The 16,212-nt window shown below is 40.7% G+C and overlaps 1 protein-coding gene across 5 annotated transcripts in view; it reads right to left on the reverse strand.

The window, feature by feature from the left end:
• The window catches only part of ACP3 (acid phosphatase 3), a 59,087-nt gene extending 44,366 nt beyond the window's left edge, over nucleotides 1-14,721 (reverse strand). For all 5 annotated transcript variants that reach the window (XM_055569688.1, XM_055569691.1, XM_055569689.1 and 2 more), the window contains exons 1-4: nucleotides 14,347-14,721; nucleotides 5,961-6,056; nucleotides 2,071-2,157; nucleotides 1,464-1,616 (exon numbers count right to left, since the gene is read on the reverse strand). In XM_055569688.1, the coding sequence (XP_055425663.1) occupies nucleotides 1,464-1,616; nucleotides 2,071-2,157; nucleotides 5,961-6,056; nucleotides 14,347-14,472 (462 nt within the window). In that variant the 5' untranslated portion in view covers nucleotides 14,473-14,721. The remainder of the gene's footprint in view (nucleotides 1-1,463; nucleotides 1,617-2,070; nucleotides 2,158-5,960; nucleotides 6,057-14,346) is intronic.
• Nucleotides 14,722-16,212: the final 1,491 nt, after the last annotated feature.

Genomic DNA, 16,212 nt, shown 5'->3' on the forward strand with positions numbered 1-16,212 from the left:
TTAAATAGCTACCCTGGTTTATACTAGCTAAAGCTGGTGCTTCTGTCCAGTCTTTATGTAGAAAAGGCTGTGGGAAAAGTGAATATTTTTCTTTTTCAAAGAAAATATTCACAAGCACCACCCTCCTCAAACACTGATAATCATGATTCGTTTCTGATTCTGTGAAGGAAAGGGCATAAATAAATCATCTTGTCTTTTCAGGAGACACTGGAAAATTTGATTGGAGTAGATTTACCTAGAGAGGTTGACAGGGTTAAGCTATTTCTAAGCACTTGGGAAAAATTCTTAAGTCAATAGGCTCAGCAATTAGGTCAAATTTCTTGGGGTACTGACAATGTAAATGGGATAGTAACCTAACCCAGAGGTCACCAGGCAACATTCTAGGTTCAGTAGTCATGCTAAGCCTCAGTCATAAAGAGAGGAGATAGCCATGTTATAATATGACTCCAGGGGAATTAGGAAGGGTTCCTTGTCCCAGACTATTTCCTTCATACAGTCTTAAATTCAAGACCTGGAAGATTAGTTAGATTTATTATTACTATTTTAAGAATAGGAATTCCTCTGAAAAGATAAAAGAATTCTTGGTCAGTCCCATCAGTATAAATAAATTTGGAAGTTTCTCTTGAACAACTTCATTTAGGCAACTTGGTTTATGGTACTGGTTCTCAGCTTGGCTGTCCACTAGAATCATCCAGGGAAATTTTTAAAAACATATTGGTGCCTGGGTCCCACCCTCAGAGATGCTGATGTACTAGGGGGTGTGCCCTCAGCGTCAATATTTTTAAAATTTTACAGGTGATTCTAATATGCAACTAATTTTGAGAATGACTAGTTTGCACAAAAGGAAACTACTCTGGAATGAGATCTGTCTGGTTCTAGTCCCAGTAGTGATGTTTTTCAGCTGTGTGACTTTGGATCTACTTTGTTCATTGGACTTCTCTGAGCACTTTTTTCTCTGGCTATAAAAGGAGCGCAATAATATTGTCCATTCATAGCTGTTATGAAAGGTAAATATTATGACACATATAAAGTTTTGGCCACCAATTATGCACCCAAATCTTTCATTTTTACCTTAGCAGGAAAGGGGATTTTCATCAGGGGAGGGATATTTTCTAGGTAGAGAGGTCTTAGGATATTTTGGAGGGAGGAGAACCCTTTGTTGGGCACCAAAAACCTGGGAATTGAAGGCAGAACACTGAGAACTGTGTATGTGCATGTAAAGATGAAGAGGGACAAATAGCCAGAAGTTAAAAGAATAGCAAAGCAAATAATAAATCTCTAAAGAGAAATTGTGTTCCTACTCCTTCTTACCAGGGCTTTCTATGTCCTGTGCACCATTATTTAGGAAAGAATTAAGGCTGCACAGCCCACAAAGTGTCCAGACTCCCAAATCCGCAAGTCCTGAGTAGCCTGCCTTCCTTCTTCCAGAACAAATGAAATCTCTGTTTTCTCAGAAAACTGACCTGATCTTCAGAAACAGGGACTGTGTGCACTGGGATGGGCTGCCAGGGTAGGCTGGGATTCCAGATGCTGATACCCACGGGGGGAAATAGGGCTGCAAGGTTTGTCATAGCACTCATCAAAGTCCGGTCAATATCTGTGCTTCGAACATGAACCTAGGGTGGGAAAATCAAAGCAGATCCAATTGAGAGGAACTGAGGTTTTCCCTCCACTATGGAGCTAATAGTATATTTGAGAAATGGTGGGACACCCACACCAAAATATTAGCAGACACGGTAGCATCATAATCATAATACCTATTATGGAAAAGACAGTATGATGGGCATGACATGACTTAAAGCAACCCGGTGAGTCAACAGTTGAATTGATGAAAGAGACAAATTAAGTAGTGGCTACTTGCCAAGCCAAAATATTTACCATAGGTGTCCATTTTGAACTTCTGTATATTCATACTTTTTTTGAGAACAAAATGTTTATACAAAGAGGAGTACATTTGTAAACAAGATATCTGACTTTTATAAGTTCCTTAGGAAATAGGAAACTTTTACAAATACATTATGTTACATTATTTCAAGGGGGAAGGTTCCCACTATTAGCTTCCCAACTTACCTGTTCACGTTTATAAGATTCATTCAAAAAGTTTTCATAACGTTTCCTTATATATTGTCCAAGTTCATAATGCTGCACCATGCCCAACTATGGGAACAAATACAAGAAAAAATTATTGAAAGTAAGTTCTATGAAGCTGTGAGTCTTATCACTCTTCATTGAATAAGTAGAGTGAACAGTGGTATATTTTAATAGTTTCATAGTAACAACACATTTTAAAATGCAAACAGGAAAAAAGAACTGTAATCTTTAGTCATGATTAAGTTAGCTCCCTGAGAAAACTCAATTCATTGTCATTAGCACTTAACATAGAATCTTGCACAGTTAATAGCTGGCAATTGACTGAATTTAAGTAAATGTTTCATCTCTTCCGGCAGAGCATTCAGTGGGTCATCTTTGTTGGTAGAGACTTTCAAGGGCTGGTTAGCTTGTGGAGGAAATTCAATCATCCTATAAGACGTTAGACTTGATGAATCTAAAGATCACCTTCAACCTCTGAGTGAAATAATTTATTGTCTATACAGTTCACTTATGTCTGGTTCATGAAAAGTTAAAGCCTGTTATTCAAAGTGTGGACTCTGGATCAGCAGTATTAGCATCACTTGGGAGTATGTTAGAAACCAAATTCTTGGGCCCCACTCTTGACCTATTGAACCAGAATCATTGTGGGGAGAGCTCAGAAATCTGTTTTTTAACAAGCTCATTAAGATTCCAATGGCAGTTAGTCATCAAGAAGTGTTGCCTTAGCTTGATGATCCTCAAGCATTACTGTGCATCAGAAGCAAAATTATCTAGGGTGCTTCTTGAAATGCAGATTCCTCAGTGTTTCTGCCAGAGATTCCAGCTCATTGGATCCTGAGTGTAGCCCTGGAATCTGTATGTTGACAAGTTTCCTAAGTAACTCAGATCTGTGTAGTAGAACACTACGCTTTGGGCAATATTGCATTCAAGTCTGTCTTTAATTCAGAGCCTCATCAGAAGAGGAGTCAGAAAAGATGTGGTCACTGTGGCTTTGGATTGGTTCCACTCACTCATTTACTTGCCACTCCTGGCTACCTTTCTAGATGGGAAAAGAAGTAGGAAAAGAATAATGTGTACTTTGAGGTTTGTGAATTCCCTAAATAATCTGGATAGCTGAAGAAGCAAGTACTTTTGGTATAATTGTTGTTCTAACCTAAAGCTAACTTTTAAGGAAATAGTCATCTTCTATAGAACAGTAAATCACCTGGGGAACTCATTAAGAACAAAGATTCCCAGGCTTCAACCCTAGAGTTTCTAGTTCAGTTGGGGGGAGGGCAGAGAATTTGCATTTCTGACAAATTTCCAGGTAATAGTGATGTTGCTCATCCAGGGACCATACTTTGAAAACCATTGAACTCAAAAAGAACCATTGCTTTGTCACTATGCAGATTGGAAGTACCTAGTCAAGGGCAATGGCAAACCTAGACAGCATATTAAAAAGCAAAGACATTACTTTGCCTACAAAGGTCTGTCTAGTCAAAGCTATGATTTTTCCAGTAATCATGTATGGATGTGAGGGTTGGAATATAAAGAAAGGCTAAGTGCTGAAGAATTGATACTTTTGAACTGTGGTGTTGGAGAAGACTCTCGAGAATCCCTTGGATTGCAAGGAGATCAAACCAGTCAATCCTAAAGGAAGTCAACCCTGAATATTCACTGGAAGGGCTGATGCTGAAGCTCCAACACTTTGGCCACCTGATGAAAAGAGCTGACTCATTGGAAAAGACCCTGATGCTGGGAAAGATTGCAGGCAGGAGGAGAAGGGGACAAGAGAGGATGAGATGGTTGGATGGCATCACTGAATCAATGGACATGAGTTGGAACAAACTCCAAGAGATAATAGTGAAGGACAAGGAAGCCTGGTATGCTGCAGTTCATGGGTTTGTGAAGAGTTGGACATGATGGAGCGACTGAACAACAAGCCAAGGGCCGGAATTTGAGCTCCAGAATGTTATTACTTCAAGAGTAATGTACCAGCACGATGAGCATCACTTAGGAGTTTGTTAGAAATGGAGACTCTCAGGCCATGTCAGGCCCAATTAATTAGAATCTGCATTTTAACAAGATCCCCCAATAATTCACTTGCACTGGGAAGATTGAGAACACCAGGGGAAACTGGTGGCTCGTCAAGAGAATGCCAGAAGAACTCAGACAGATCCCACTGTCTGTAAGAATCTTTTGATTTTAGTGGAACATTACAGCAAGGGAACCAGAGTCTTGACAGAACCATAGATACCATGAAGCAGCCCTATAGTTTTATAACCCTTCTCTTTTTCAGGAAGCCAGAAGTTATGTAGGCTATAGTGGGAAGAGCTCTGATGGGAGCCAGAAGATGCTGGCCTCAAATAGCCTCTTTGCATTTTCTCCTCATTGAGATGATGCAGTTAGGACAGTAATTCTCAGCCTTTGCTACACACTAGATCAAGGAGTTTCTAAAAATCCCACTGTTCAGGCTGCACCCTAGATGGATTAAATAAGAAACTTCCAGGAAGACAATAGTATTTTGTAAAGCTCTCCAAGTAGTTCCAATATTTAGCCAAGATCAAGACCCATTAATTTAGGGTAGATATTCAACTCTAAACATTCTATGATATTTTCTTAATATATTTAAACAATATTTTGGTCAGGACAGAATCAATACATGTGGCCTTGTGGCTCCAAACAGAAGGTTAATTCACTTACACAGGTGAAGTGCGCAGGGCACTGGAGCATGACCACAGATGTCTTTGTTTCCCAGCTCACCTTCTTGGGTGCTCTTTAGTAAGTAGGGCTACCTGAGTTTGACTACTTTTAATGAAGGTTCAATCCCAATACATCCATCTAATAAAAATCAATTTTAGCAATACTACTACCAAAGGAATCGAGTTTTCCTAACTCTGCTGATTCAGGATTATTTTCTACTTTCTCAGGTGGAGCCTGAGAAACTCATGGGCTGGCTTCTAAGCAATTCTTGGCTCTCTTCAGCATCTTTTAAGTTCATATATTCTTCTGTTATACGCAGAGTACATCATGCAAAATGCTGGGCTGGATGAAGCACAAGATGGAACCAAGGTTGCCAGGAGAAATATCAATAACCTCAGATATGCAGATGACACCAGCTTTATGGCAGAAAGTAAAGAGGAACTAAAGAGCCTCTTGATGAAACTGAAAGAGGAGAGTGAAAAAGCTGGCTTAAAACTCAACATTAAAAAAACTAAGATCATGGCATTCAGTCCTATCACTTCATGGCAAATAGATGGGGGAACAATGAAAACAGTGACAGACTTTATTTTATTGGGCTCCCAAATCACTGCAAATGGTGACTGCAGCCATGAAGTTGATGCGAAGACCTGACTCATTGGAAAAGACCCTGATGCTGGGAAAGACTGAAGTCAGGAGGAGAAGGGGATGACAGAGGATGAGATGGTTGGATGGCATCACCAATTTTATGGACATGAATTTGAGCAAACTCCGGGAGTTGGTGAGGGACAGGGACGCCTGATGTGCTGCAGTCCATGGGGTTGCAAAGAGTTGTACATGACTGAATGATTGAACTGAACCGATTCTTCTGTTGTCCATGCACAACTCATGCTTTAATAAACCCAGCAGGAAATCCTATATATAACCAAATTCTATATATTTCTATAATTCTATATAAAATTCTATACAATTTTCCTACAGTTACTAGTCACTAGGGGTGACTTGATCATGATCAGAAATTGTTGAGCACAATCAAAACACATTTTACACTTTTTAGATCCCAGGTACCTGTGCAAAACACTTCCCCATATTTGAGTAACTAAAGTAGTTATACAGTTTCAATATATTGTAACAATCCCACAGTTTCCCTTAAGACTCATCAGAAACCCTTAGATGAAAATCCAACCAACCTGAGTGAGTTGGCCAAATCCCTGTGGCCATGAGGATTCCTTAATGGGATCATTAGGAAAGGTTTCAATAGGACTTCGGTCTCCATGCCTAAAAACCTGAAAATAGATTGAAATAGTAATGTTACCAGCTTAGGTGTTTTACCTCTGTTCACCGTGATAGAGGGCTTCCCTTGCAGCTCATCTGGGAAAGAATCTGCCTGCATTGTGGGAGACCTGGATTCGATCCCTGCTTTGGGAAGATCCCCTGGAGAAGGGAAAGGTTACGCACTCCAGTATTCTGACCTAGAGAATTCCATGGACCATATAATCCATGGGGTTGCAAGGAGTTGGACACAACTGAGTGACTTTCTTTTACTTTTTTTTTTTAATTGTGATGGAGGTTTCATCTAAACCTCTGATTCTCAACACTGGATGCTTGCTGGAATCAACTGGGAAGTTAAAAGTTTTCTAAGGACTGGATTCCTCCCTTGTGATTTTAGTTTAATTAGTTTTGGATGCAGCCAGGGCATTAGGGTTTTAAAAACCTCCTCAAGTAAATTTTAGGTTAAGAACGGCTATTCTAAGTTTACTAACACTTTCCTAATAGCTCATCATCTTGTTATGCACATTACCAGAAACACAGGAAAACTGTTTAGGGAACTGTTATTGTTTCAAGTAATGTGAATGAGAATGATGAGCCATTAGAAGTCAGGTGACCCACAGGTCTCCACAGGTGGAGAATGATTTGTACATCAGATAGGGCAAGAGGGAAAACAAAGCTTAGCAAGATCACTTTATTACAGACAAGCTCTGATGAGAAATGCTGCTGCTGCTGCTAAGTCGCTTCAGTCATGTCCGGCTCTGTGTGACCCCATAGACGGCAGCCCACCAGGTTCCTCCGTCCCTGGGATTCTCCAAGCAAGAACATTGGAGTGGGTTGCCATTTCCTTCTCCAATGCATGAAAGTAAAAAGTGAAAGTGAAGTCATTCAGTCGTTTTCGACTCTTAGCGACCCCATGGACTGCAGCCTACCAGGCTCCTCTGTCCATGGGATTCTCTAGGCAAGAGTACTGGAGTGGGGTGCCATTGCCTTCTCCACTGATGAGAAATATCCCCTCCCTAATTATGATTATAGTAGTAATAGTATTAACATTTTGACATATAATAATAGTTGCTTTTAAATGCTACATACGGTTTGTGACCATCTTTGGCCAATGATTTATTAGTTTTTAGGAAGTTAAGGATAAAGAACTTGCCAGTGAGATTAGAAAAGCTAATTATCAACACTTTAAGAACATACTTCTGGATTTGTTTGCATGTCATCATGCTTCTTTGCACATTTTACTCTTTGGGGAGGGTAGTCTGGACTTTTGAAACCTTGGTGAGTGAGAGTTGCTCAGTCATGTCTGACTCTTTGTGACCACATGGACTATATAGTCCATGGAATTTTCCAGGCCATAATGCTGGACTGGGTAGCCTTTCCCTTCTCCAAAGGATCTTCCTAACCCAGGTCTCCCACATTGCAGGCGGATTCTTTACCAGCTGAGCCGCAAGGGAAGCCCAAGAATACAGGAGTGAGTAACCTATTCCTTCTCCAGCAGATCTTCCAGTCCCAGGAAATGAACCGGGGTTGAAACCTTGGTACTTCGATTTTAATATGTTTTCTGAATAGCATATCAAACCAAACACAAAGCTATTTTATAAGCAAAAGATAAGAAAAGAAAAACTCAAGAAATACAAGATGAAGTCTGCACTGGTGTCAGCAAGCATTTTTAATACAGAGGAGGGCTGCCTAACACCTTGCCTTCTCTGAGATTCCTGCACTGGTCACGCATACTACCTGGCTAACGTGCTCCACTGAAAAGAAAGCCAAGAGGCTGTTCTTTTGAAATCTTGTAAAACAGTTCAGCAGACACAGAGTAAGGAACAGTCTCAGACTTAAGTCATTTTTGAGATGGGATTCCAGGAAAAGGAAAAGGAGGGAGGCTTCTAAGACCTAGGTTGTGTCTCTGGTGTTTGAAGAAAACTTGTCTTTTGGCCATCTGAACTGGTAAGAAATTGAAATCTCAGTAGAACAGGCTATGGCAAACAGAGGGACAATGGTGTGGTGGATCTTAAGAAACTATTTTGGTCAGGTAAGGAATTATTGTCATGGATGGTCACTTAGCTGTGTACTCTCTGATGGACACCTACAGTTACTAGTCACTAGGGGTGACTTGATCATGATCAGAAATTGTTGAGGCTAATCATTAGTGCTTCTCTTTCCACAATCAAAACACATTTTATACTTTTTACATCCCAGGTAATTGTGCAAAGTACTTGAGGGCTTCCTTGGTGGTTCAGACTGTAAAGAATCTGCAATGCAGGAGACCTGGGTGGGGAAGATCCCCTGGAGAAGGAAAAGGCATGCCACTCAAGTAGGTATGGAGAAGTCTATGGACAGAGGATCCTGGAAGGCTATAGTCTATGGGGTCACAAAGAGTAGGACATGACTAAGTGACTAAAACTTTCCCAGATCTGAATAACAAAATTACTATATGGTTTCAGTGGATTATAAACTCCACATTGTTTAGTTTCTAGAGTTTCTCATCCTTAGCACAGTTGGCATTTTGGCTGTGGAGGGCTGTCCTGTGCATAGTAGGGATGTTTAGCAATGTCCCTGGCCTTCGCCCACTAGATGCCAATGGCATTCCCCAGTTGTGACATTGCCAAATGTCCCCAGGAGCCAAAACTACCCCTAGCTGAGAGCCACTGAACCAAAGAGAAGTTGGATGAGAGACACTATAGCAGAATAACTTACAACACTTCCTACCAGCCTGTAATCACAATAACTCAACACTTTTAGAATGCTTGCTTTGTCCTAGAAGCTGTGCTTCTCATATATCTAATCCTCTCATCAATTCTGCAAAGCAATTACTATCATTATCTTCATTTCACGCACCAGAAAACTGACCTTAGTTAAATGACCCGCCCAAGATCACACGGTAGGTCTTAAGTGGTTGAGCAGAAATACAAACAGGTTTTGTGAGTCCAACACCAGCTTCTGAACCCACATAAGAGGCTCATTTCTCTCTGCTCTAACATGCCTCTTAGCCTTCCATCAGTGGAAGATCTGGGACCTGCTGCTTTTTTATGAACTAAAATTGGAAATTATGTGTGTGTGTGGGGGCGGGGGGAATTGTGTTGCATTAGAGGAAACAAAAACCTTGATGTAAGAAACATCCTCAAACATTATTTAACAGATAAATCTGAGGATATGCAACTAAATGACAGAATGGCCTGGGGAGAAAAACAAGTGTGGTATCTTTAGATGAGTATCTTAGAGAGCAAAGCTGAAATAAGACCATAAGACGTGGGCAAGCTTTCCTGCTTTGTTTTACAGGTCAGGAATAATTGTACTCCCTTACATTTCAGTGGCTTTCCAGGTGGTGTGGTGGTAAAGAATATGCCAGCTAATGCATGAGAAGTGAGAGACGTGGGTTCAGTCCTTGGATGGGGAAGATGTCCTGAAATGGCAACCCATTTCAGTATTCTTGCCTGGAAAATTTCATGGACAGAGGAGCCTGGCAGGCTCCATGCATTTGCAAAGAGTCGGACATGACTGAGCACACATGGACATTTCAGTAGGTTTTCAGGGCTTCTGAAGTAGTGGCTCACACATGCTGTGAACTCTTTGGAAGGGGTGTTCCACAGAAACACTTAATGAACCATATTCCACCTCCAGTGCTAGAAATCAAAATGTATATGTGTGTGTGTGTGTGTGTGTACACACGTGCACACCTGTCCCTCAAGCACATGAAGATGGCATTCTCGAGCTTCTGGAGTTTCTTCACTTTACCTGGAGGCTTTGGACTATGCTCAGGCATTTTTTTTAAAGTCTGTGGCAGGGCAATCTTCTTAGCTGCTGCCCTGCCAAAATTTATATCCTCTGTTCTCAGTCCAACAATCACAGTCTATCAAATCCTTTAGAAGACTAAGACTAGTGGTGCTACTCTACTACTGGTACTGAACCTACTGGTTCTGCACTAGGACGATGTGCAGTACCAGTAGCAATTACAAAAGGAAGACATCCAGGATAATAACAACCCCTTATGTTTGTGTTTCGGTGGTTTTGTACAACTCTCTCCCCTGCCATCTCGTTTAATTGTTACAACTCTGTGAGGACAGATTGGCACTATTGCTGCACTGAAAAAATAAGAAAAGCAAGGCTTAAAGAGATGAAATAAGCCATCCAGATCTCTCGCTTCCCTCCCATGATTGCTAGCCCATTGTTTTCTCCGCCATATCACATTTACTTTACCCTTTTAAATCAAAGGGGGATTCCCTAGTAGCTCAAATGGTACAGAATCTGCCTGCAATGCAGGGTTTGATCCCTGGAGAAGGAAGATCCCTGGAGAAGAGCATGACATCCCATTCCAGTATTCTTGCCTGGAGAATTCCATGGACAGAGGAGCCTGGTGGTCTGTAGTCCATGGGGTCACAAAAAGCTGAACACAACTGAGCAACTTTCACTATTACTACTAAATCAAAGGTAACTTTTTAAAAAGAACCATGATTTGGTACCCATGTGACTGATCCTGCTCCATTGAGTCTGTTGACCAGATTTGGTGCGCTGTGTATGATGTGGAGACCCTGATGACTGGAGGACATCTTGTCTAGTCCCCCTTCCCTGCCATCAGTTAGGAGTTCTAAAGTGTAAGTCAAAATAGTGTCTTGATTGCTTTAGAACTCTCGAATGTCCTCTCATTCTATCACTTTTTTTTTTTTTTTTGCAGAAAATTAGAAAAATATACAAAAATAGAGATTTTTATAATGAGCCACTATGAATCCATCACTTGCTCCAACAATGATCAGCTCATGTGTGGCCAGTCTTGTTTCATGTACTCCCACTGACTCTAAGACATTATATCATTTCCCACTGTTCTTTGCATAATATTCAAAGTCCTTGCAATAGCTCACTAGACACTACCTGATGTGGTCCTGCCCACGGCCATGTTCTTCCCTCACATTTTTGCTAAGCATGCTTAGCCAGAGGAGACTCTGCTGCTCTATCCAGTACATTAAGTGTGTTCCAACTTCAGGGCCTTCATGTTCTATCTTCCTGGAATGTTCAGCTTCTGCATCTCCTGGCATATTCACTTGGTTGCTAAGAGAACTTGGCTTCTGGAATTAAACTCTACTTTCTATCTGGTTAGGTATGTTCCAAGTCATGAACATTTCTTGATGCACAAACCTTGCCATGAAGAATAAGTTTATTTAATTTTCTTCTTTTTAGGAAATGAGAAATAACTCCTTTGGTAAAGAGAATTAAAAAGTGAAAGACTTTGGGTAGAAAGGAATGAGTTGAGTAAATAAATGACACTTCAGAGATTAGAAGAGAAGCCAACTGCTTCTTAAGGGACTCAGGGTGGGAACACACCCTGCACTCCCCATGAGGAAGGCTGAAAGGCCTGGCATACTAATAGGATGTATTTATGGCCCAGGAGGATACTGAGCCTTCAGGAGAGAGGAGGGAAGCCCTCCTCAAGTGTACTTACACACAGATGTGTGTCTCCCACAAGACAAAATACATTAGAATTCACAGGTGGTAGAAACTGAGTGCAAACCTGTTAGCCTAACGTTCCAGCGGACATAACTATCTAATACCTTCAATTCTCCTTGGTGAAAAATGATGAAAGGTCAAGTAGAACCTTTAAGGACATTATATTAGAATATTCAAAACTCTGCAAAGTCCCACATTTAAGAGACTTTTAAACACAGTTTAATTCACATTTTCTTCCCCAAACTGATTTGACTATAGAAACCTATTTTTTAAAATCAAGCAAAACCTGTTAACAACTTGTCAAACTAGCATTCCACTAGATATGCACTGGTGAACCTGTTTCAAAAGGCACATGGTGACTCTGTTCATGAGAGAACAAGAACTGGGCAGATTCCTGCTATTTCTGCCAAGAACAGTTTTTCAGAATCGAGGAAGATTTATTTTTCTTGGATTGCAGTGGAAAACCACTGCTGAATATGTGTGAAGCCAACACACAGACCTTGCTGGGGAGGCCTCAGCTCCATGTGCTGGGTTAGACACGCATGGCAGGAACAGAATATGTCTAGTGATTAAGGGCAGGTTTCTGAAATCATACAGCCTGAGTTCAAATCTTAGCTGTGTGATCATGAGCAATTTTCTTAATCTCTTTGTGCCTCAATTCCTTCAACTATAAAACAGGGTTAATAAGGTTTTTACAAAAACCTCATAGAACAGTTCCCAGATTTAGCAAACAAAAATGTAAGATGCCCCAATATTGCATGTAAACATATGTATATTAACAAACTATTTGATGTTCATCTGAAATGCAAATTTAACTGGGCATCCTGTGTTTTCTGGTAACCCTATTTTGTAGGGCTGTTGGGAGGACAATGTAACATAATTCATATTGAAAATCTCATTGAGATTTTTGTTTGCTAAATCTGAGAACTGTTGCCCAGTGGCTCAGTGGTAAAGAATCCACCCACAATGCAGGAGATGTGGGTTTGATCCCTGGGTCAGGACGATCCCTTGGGGAGAGAAATGGCAACCCACTTCAGTATTCTTGCCGTGGACAGAGGAGCCTGGTGGGCCACATGGGGTCACAAAAGAGTTGGACTTAGTGACTACACAGCAACAACAATCTTTCTTTCACTCTGGTTCTCCTAATCATTTTTAGGGAATTCCCTGGGTATATAACCGAACCATTTATAGTCAGATATTTTCTATAATCAATAAAAAGAATATAGTGATATCTTCTGCCTTAAGTCCTTAGATATAGTTTTATGGTAAAGAGAAATGTATTGTTGCCTCAATCTACCATTAATGGAAGAAAGCTGTGGTAGGAAAAATTGTTAACATTAGTCTTGTTTAGTAACTGTTAAATCTTTTAGTTCCAAGAGAGCTAACTTTGTAAGCTTTTTCTCAGGGAAGAATTAACTTGTAGTTCCTGAACACATGTTTACCAGGAATGGAGAGGGAGAAGGGAAACCTACAACAGTTTGGTAGCCAAGGAAGCAAGCCTGGGCTGTTGTAAAACAGGGAGGAGAGAATGGACCAGATGCAGTTAGGTGCGAGTTCACTGTAATATCTTGAAGAGGATTACCCCTCCGCCAGCTCGTTGAGAGTGCAATTTCTGCAGATATAAGTAAACGTCTAACTCACATGGATTTCCCTATATAAAGTACACAACCTTATAAAGACTTTCTTTTTCAACACAGAAGCCTGAATTCTGTGAACACTGGTGAATCGTTTGTAAATAAATTGACGATATGTTCCTCTGGTTCTCTCTCTTTCATTGTTGACTCATGACCTAGTAAAGATTTATTGGATGAAGAATCGTGATTTGCAAAAACATATGGTTATTAAATTTTTCTATAGAAGGGAAAGAAAGAAGTTCTGAGTACAGCAAGCTGAGAAAAATGAGAATTTCAGGTTTAATTTTTAAGTAAATGGTGACCTCCCTTGAAAGTATAAAAATAAGTTTTGGATATTCTTTCAGGAAGAAAATGTACTTAACAGCATACTTCTACTCTATCAAATGAAAAGATGTGATAAAGAAAAAAAGATGGAGAGAGCCTATAAAATACGTGGAGAGGGTCAGAGGCAGAGAGCAGTGAGTGAAACAGGAAAAAGAGAAATAGAAAAACAGGGACAATCAAAGATCAAGACAGAAACCAAGAGATATAAGAGAATAACCACACGGTTAGTAAAGTGGTTAATCCCCTTAATCCCCTTTACTTCACAAACTTTCTCCCTATCTATTTTTTAAAACAATGCCAACAGTATATCTTCTTTCCTTGACAACATCCATTAGCCTCCCATCCCCCTTTCCTAATTTGTCGTGCTTCCTAACATGTCACATGGGTGGGGAAAAACATGATTTTAATGATCAACCATATCTGTTTCAGGAAGTCATCCTAGAATTCTTGGGTTTTAGTTTTATGCTTCAAAGACTGCTTATAAATGTGTTTTCTAGTTTCCTGATAAACAAAAAGGGAAGGGGTTATTAAATTGAGAAAATGACAGTTTTTTGGCTTGCCAACGAATAATCATTAAATGAAACCAGTCTAGCTCCTGGTGCTAAACAGACCTAAAGGAGGCACCTCCTGGTCTCGTGTGGCTATCAAGAGGAAACATTTAAGGCAGTTGCAAAGTAAGTGACTAGGTAAATAACATTGGCAAAGTAAAAGATTATCCAAACCAAACAGGATTTTGTTAGGATATGTTTGTTCTTTTTTACAAGGAACTTGCAAAACTTGCTTATTCACTTTCTGAGTTGGGTCTCTGGGAGACTATACTAAGGTAAAATGAAATGGACACTTGGTTTTCAGACCCTGTTGGTAGCAAATGGATTTAAAGGAAAAGCAATGAGAGAAGTCTACTCACCAATGTCACAAACCTCAGTTCCTTGGCTCTCACACCTCGGTGCAGGTCCGGCAGGAAGGAAAGCAAAAGCAACAGGCTGAGGCGGAGGCTTGTTGCCCTGGCCGTGAGGAGGGCAGCATTTCTCATCCTGGGGAGAGCTGTTTCAGGCTAGAGTTGGGATGTGCTGCTTCCAGGGCAAAGCCATTAGAGGGGAAGATATTTAACCAAGGGTTTGAAAGGGAAGGAGGAACTGGGAGGAGCCAGTCTCCAGGTAGCTTGGGGAGGGATTTAGCCTGTGTCTGGTCAGATCATTTTTGGCTGAGTGTCAGAGTTCATGGTCTTCTGGATTTAAGTTAAAATACTGAGGCCCAGACAAGGGAGAGCTGTTGCTCAGGGTCATAGAGCACACGGCTAGATATTTCTTTTCTGCCTTATCTTTATCCTTTCTTTAGGTGGGGTGTGATACAACATTTGCTTTGTGGCTGTCACTTGGGAAAGGATTAGATCTCAACTTTGGAAACCTTAGGTTAGTGACTTCTAATCTTTTTAGTAATGCAGAATTATAGGGAGAGAAATATGGAAGGAACTGCAGATACCAGCATATTTTGGGTATATTCTCCAGGCCAAAGGTGGCTTTCTTCCCTAAAACTCTCATGTAGCCTATTTTTAAGTTGAAGAAAAGTAAGAACAACTTTGTTTTGAGAATTTTTAGTCACACTTTAAGATATTTGGGGCTTATTTGGGGCTCATCTGAGGTATCCTAAAATTAGGATTAGAAGTACCTTTTCTAACCTGACAGTTTAAAAACAAGAACAACAAACTGACCTAGAGTTCTGTCATTAGTCACCGACTCTGACTGGGAGTCATATAGTCTGGGTGAGTCACAGCCTTGCTTCTACAGCAGTGATCTAATCAGGGATGCTATGAAAGAGGATAATCCAGGCTGAGAGAATTTAGATTTCCTTTTTTCCCAACCTGTCAGCCCCATACAGGCTAAAATAGGATATTGGTGCAGAGCTGCCTGTCAGGATGCTCCCACCCCATCAATGGAGAGAACCCCTCATTCTCTGGTACAGTGCACTGGGGAGACCTCTGTTGTTATGTGATCATAGGCTGCTGTAGAAAGTGGTGGGTGGGACAGCTGTTGCCTCTTCTGGTGTGGGGGAATATGTGTGGAGAATGAATGCACGTATGGTTAGGGTTTGGCATTTAAGGGAACTTGTGACCCTCTCTTTACCATCAAATTCTCCACCTGCCAGTCCCCACTGTCATTTTTAATGCATGAGACATTGAGGAGATACATCAGAGAAAAGGAGATGAAAATTGAAAGGTTGCCCAGGTGGGTAGAGACAAAGTTGCCACATGGATTCCTGCTATATGTTCTGGGCAACCTGAGAAAGGAAGTTCCAGCAGCTGCTGACCACCTGCTTAGTTCTGAACAATGTGCCTTCAATTGTGCCAGATACTTGATTCTTCACAGTGCCTTATTTTCTCAAGAATCAGCCAGCTCTTTGTTCTCCTATCTTCTTCCTTGTCTCACCCTTTGACTGTTACCTGGCACTATTCTGACTACAGCCTTCATGCTTTCTGATAATGGCTCTGGTTCTTTAACCTATCTGTGCCATCTTGTGCTAGGTTGGATAAACTACCTCTCACCCAGACCCTACTTTCACTGTGTCACCTCCTCTGGGCTCCTTTTAGCCTTCCAAGTAAGAAGGAGAACAATAGCTTTTTATTAAAAGAGCCAGAAAAAGGCTGCTTGAATTGAATACATCTCAACTCAAACTTAAGTCAGGTTGGAATAAGTGAATGGCTTTTATTTCTACTCTATTTCAGTCATTATCCTAACTTCTAGTTTGTTCATCAAATTATAAATGGAGGAGAAGA

The sequence above is a fragment of the Bubalus kerabau genome, chromosome 2 (assembly GCF_029407905.1).
Source record: "Bubalus kerabau isolate K-KA32 ecotype Philippines breed swamp buffalo chromosome 2, PCC_UOA_SB_1v2, whole genome shotgun sequence".
NCBI classification, from domain to species: Eukaryota; Metazoa; Chordata; class Mammalia; order Artiodactyla; family Bovidae; genus Bubalus; species Bubalus kerabau.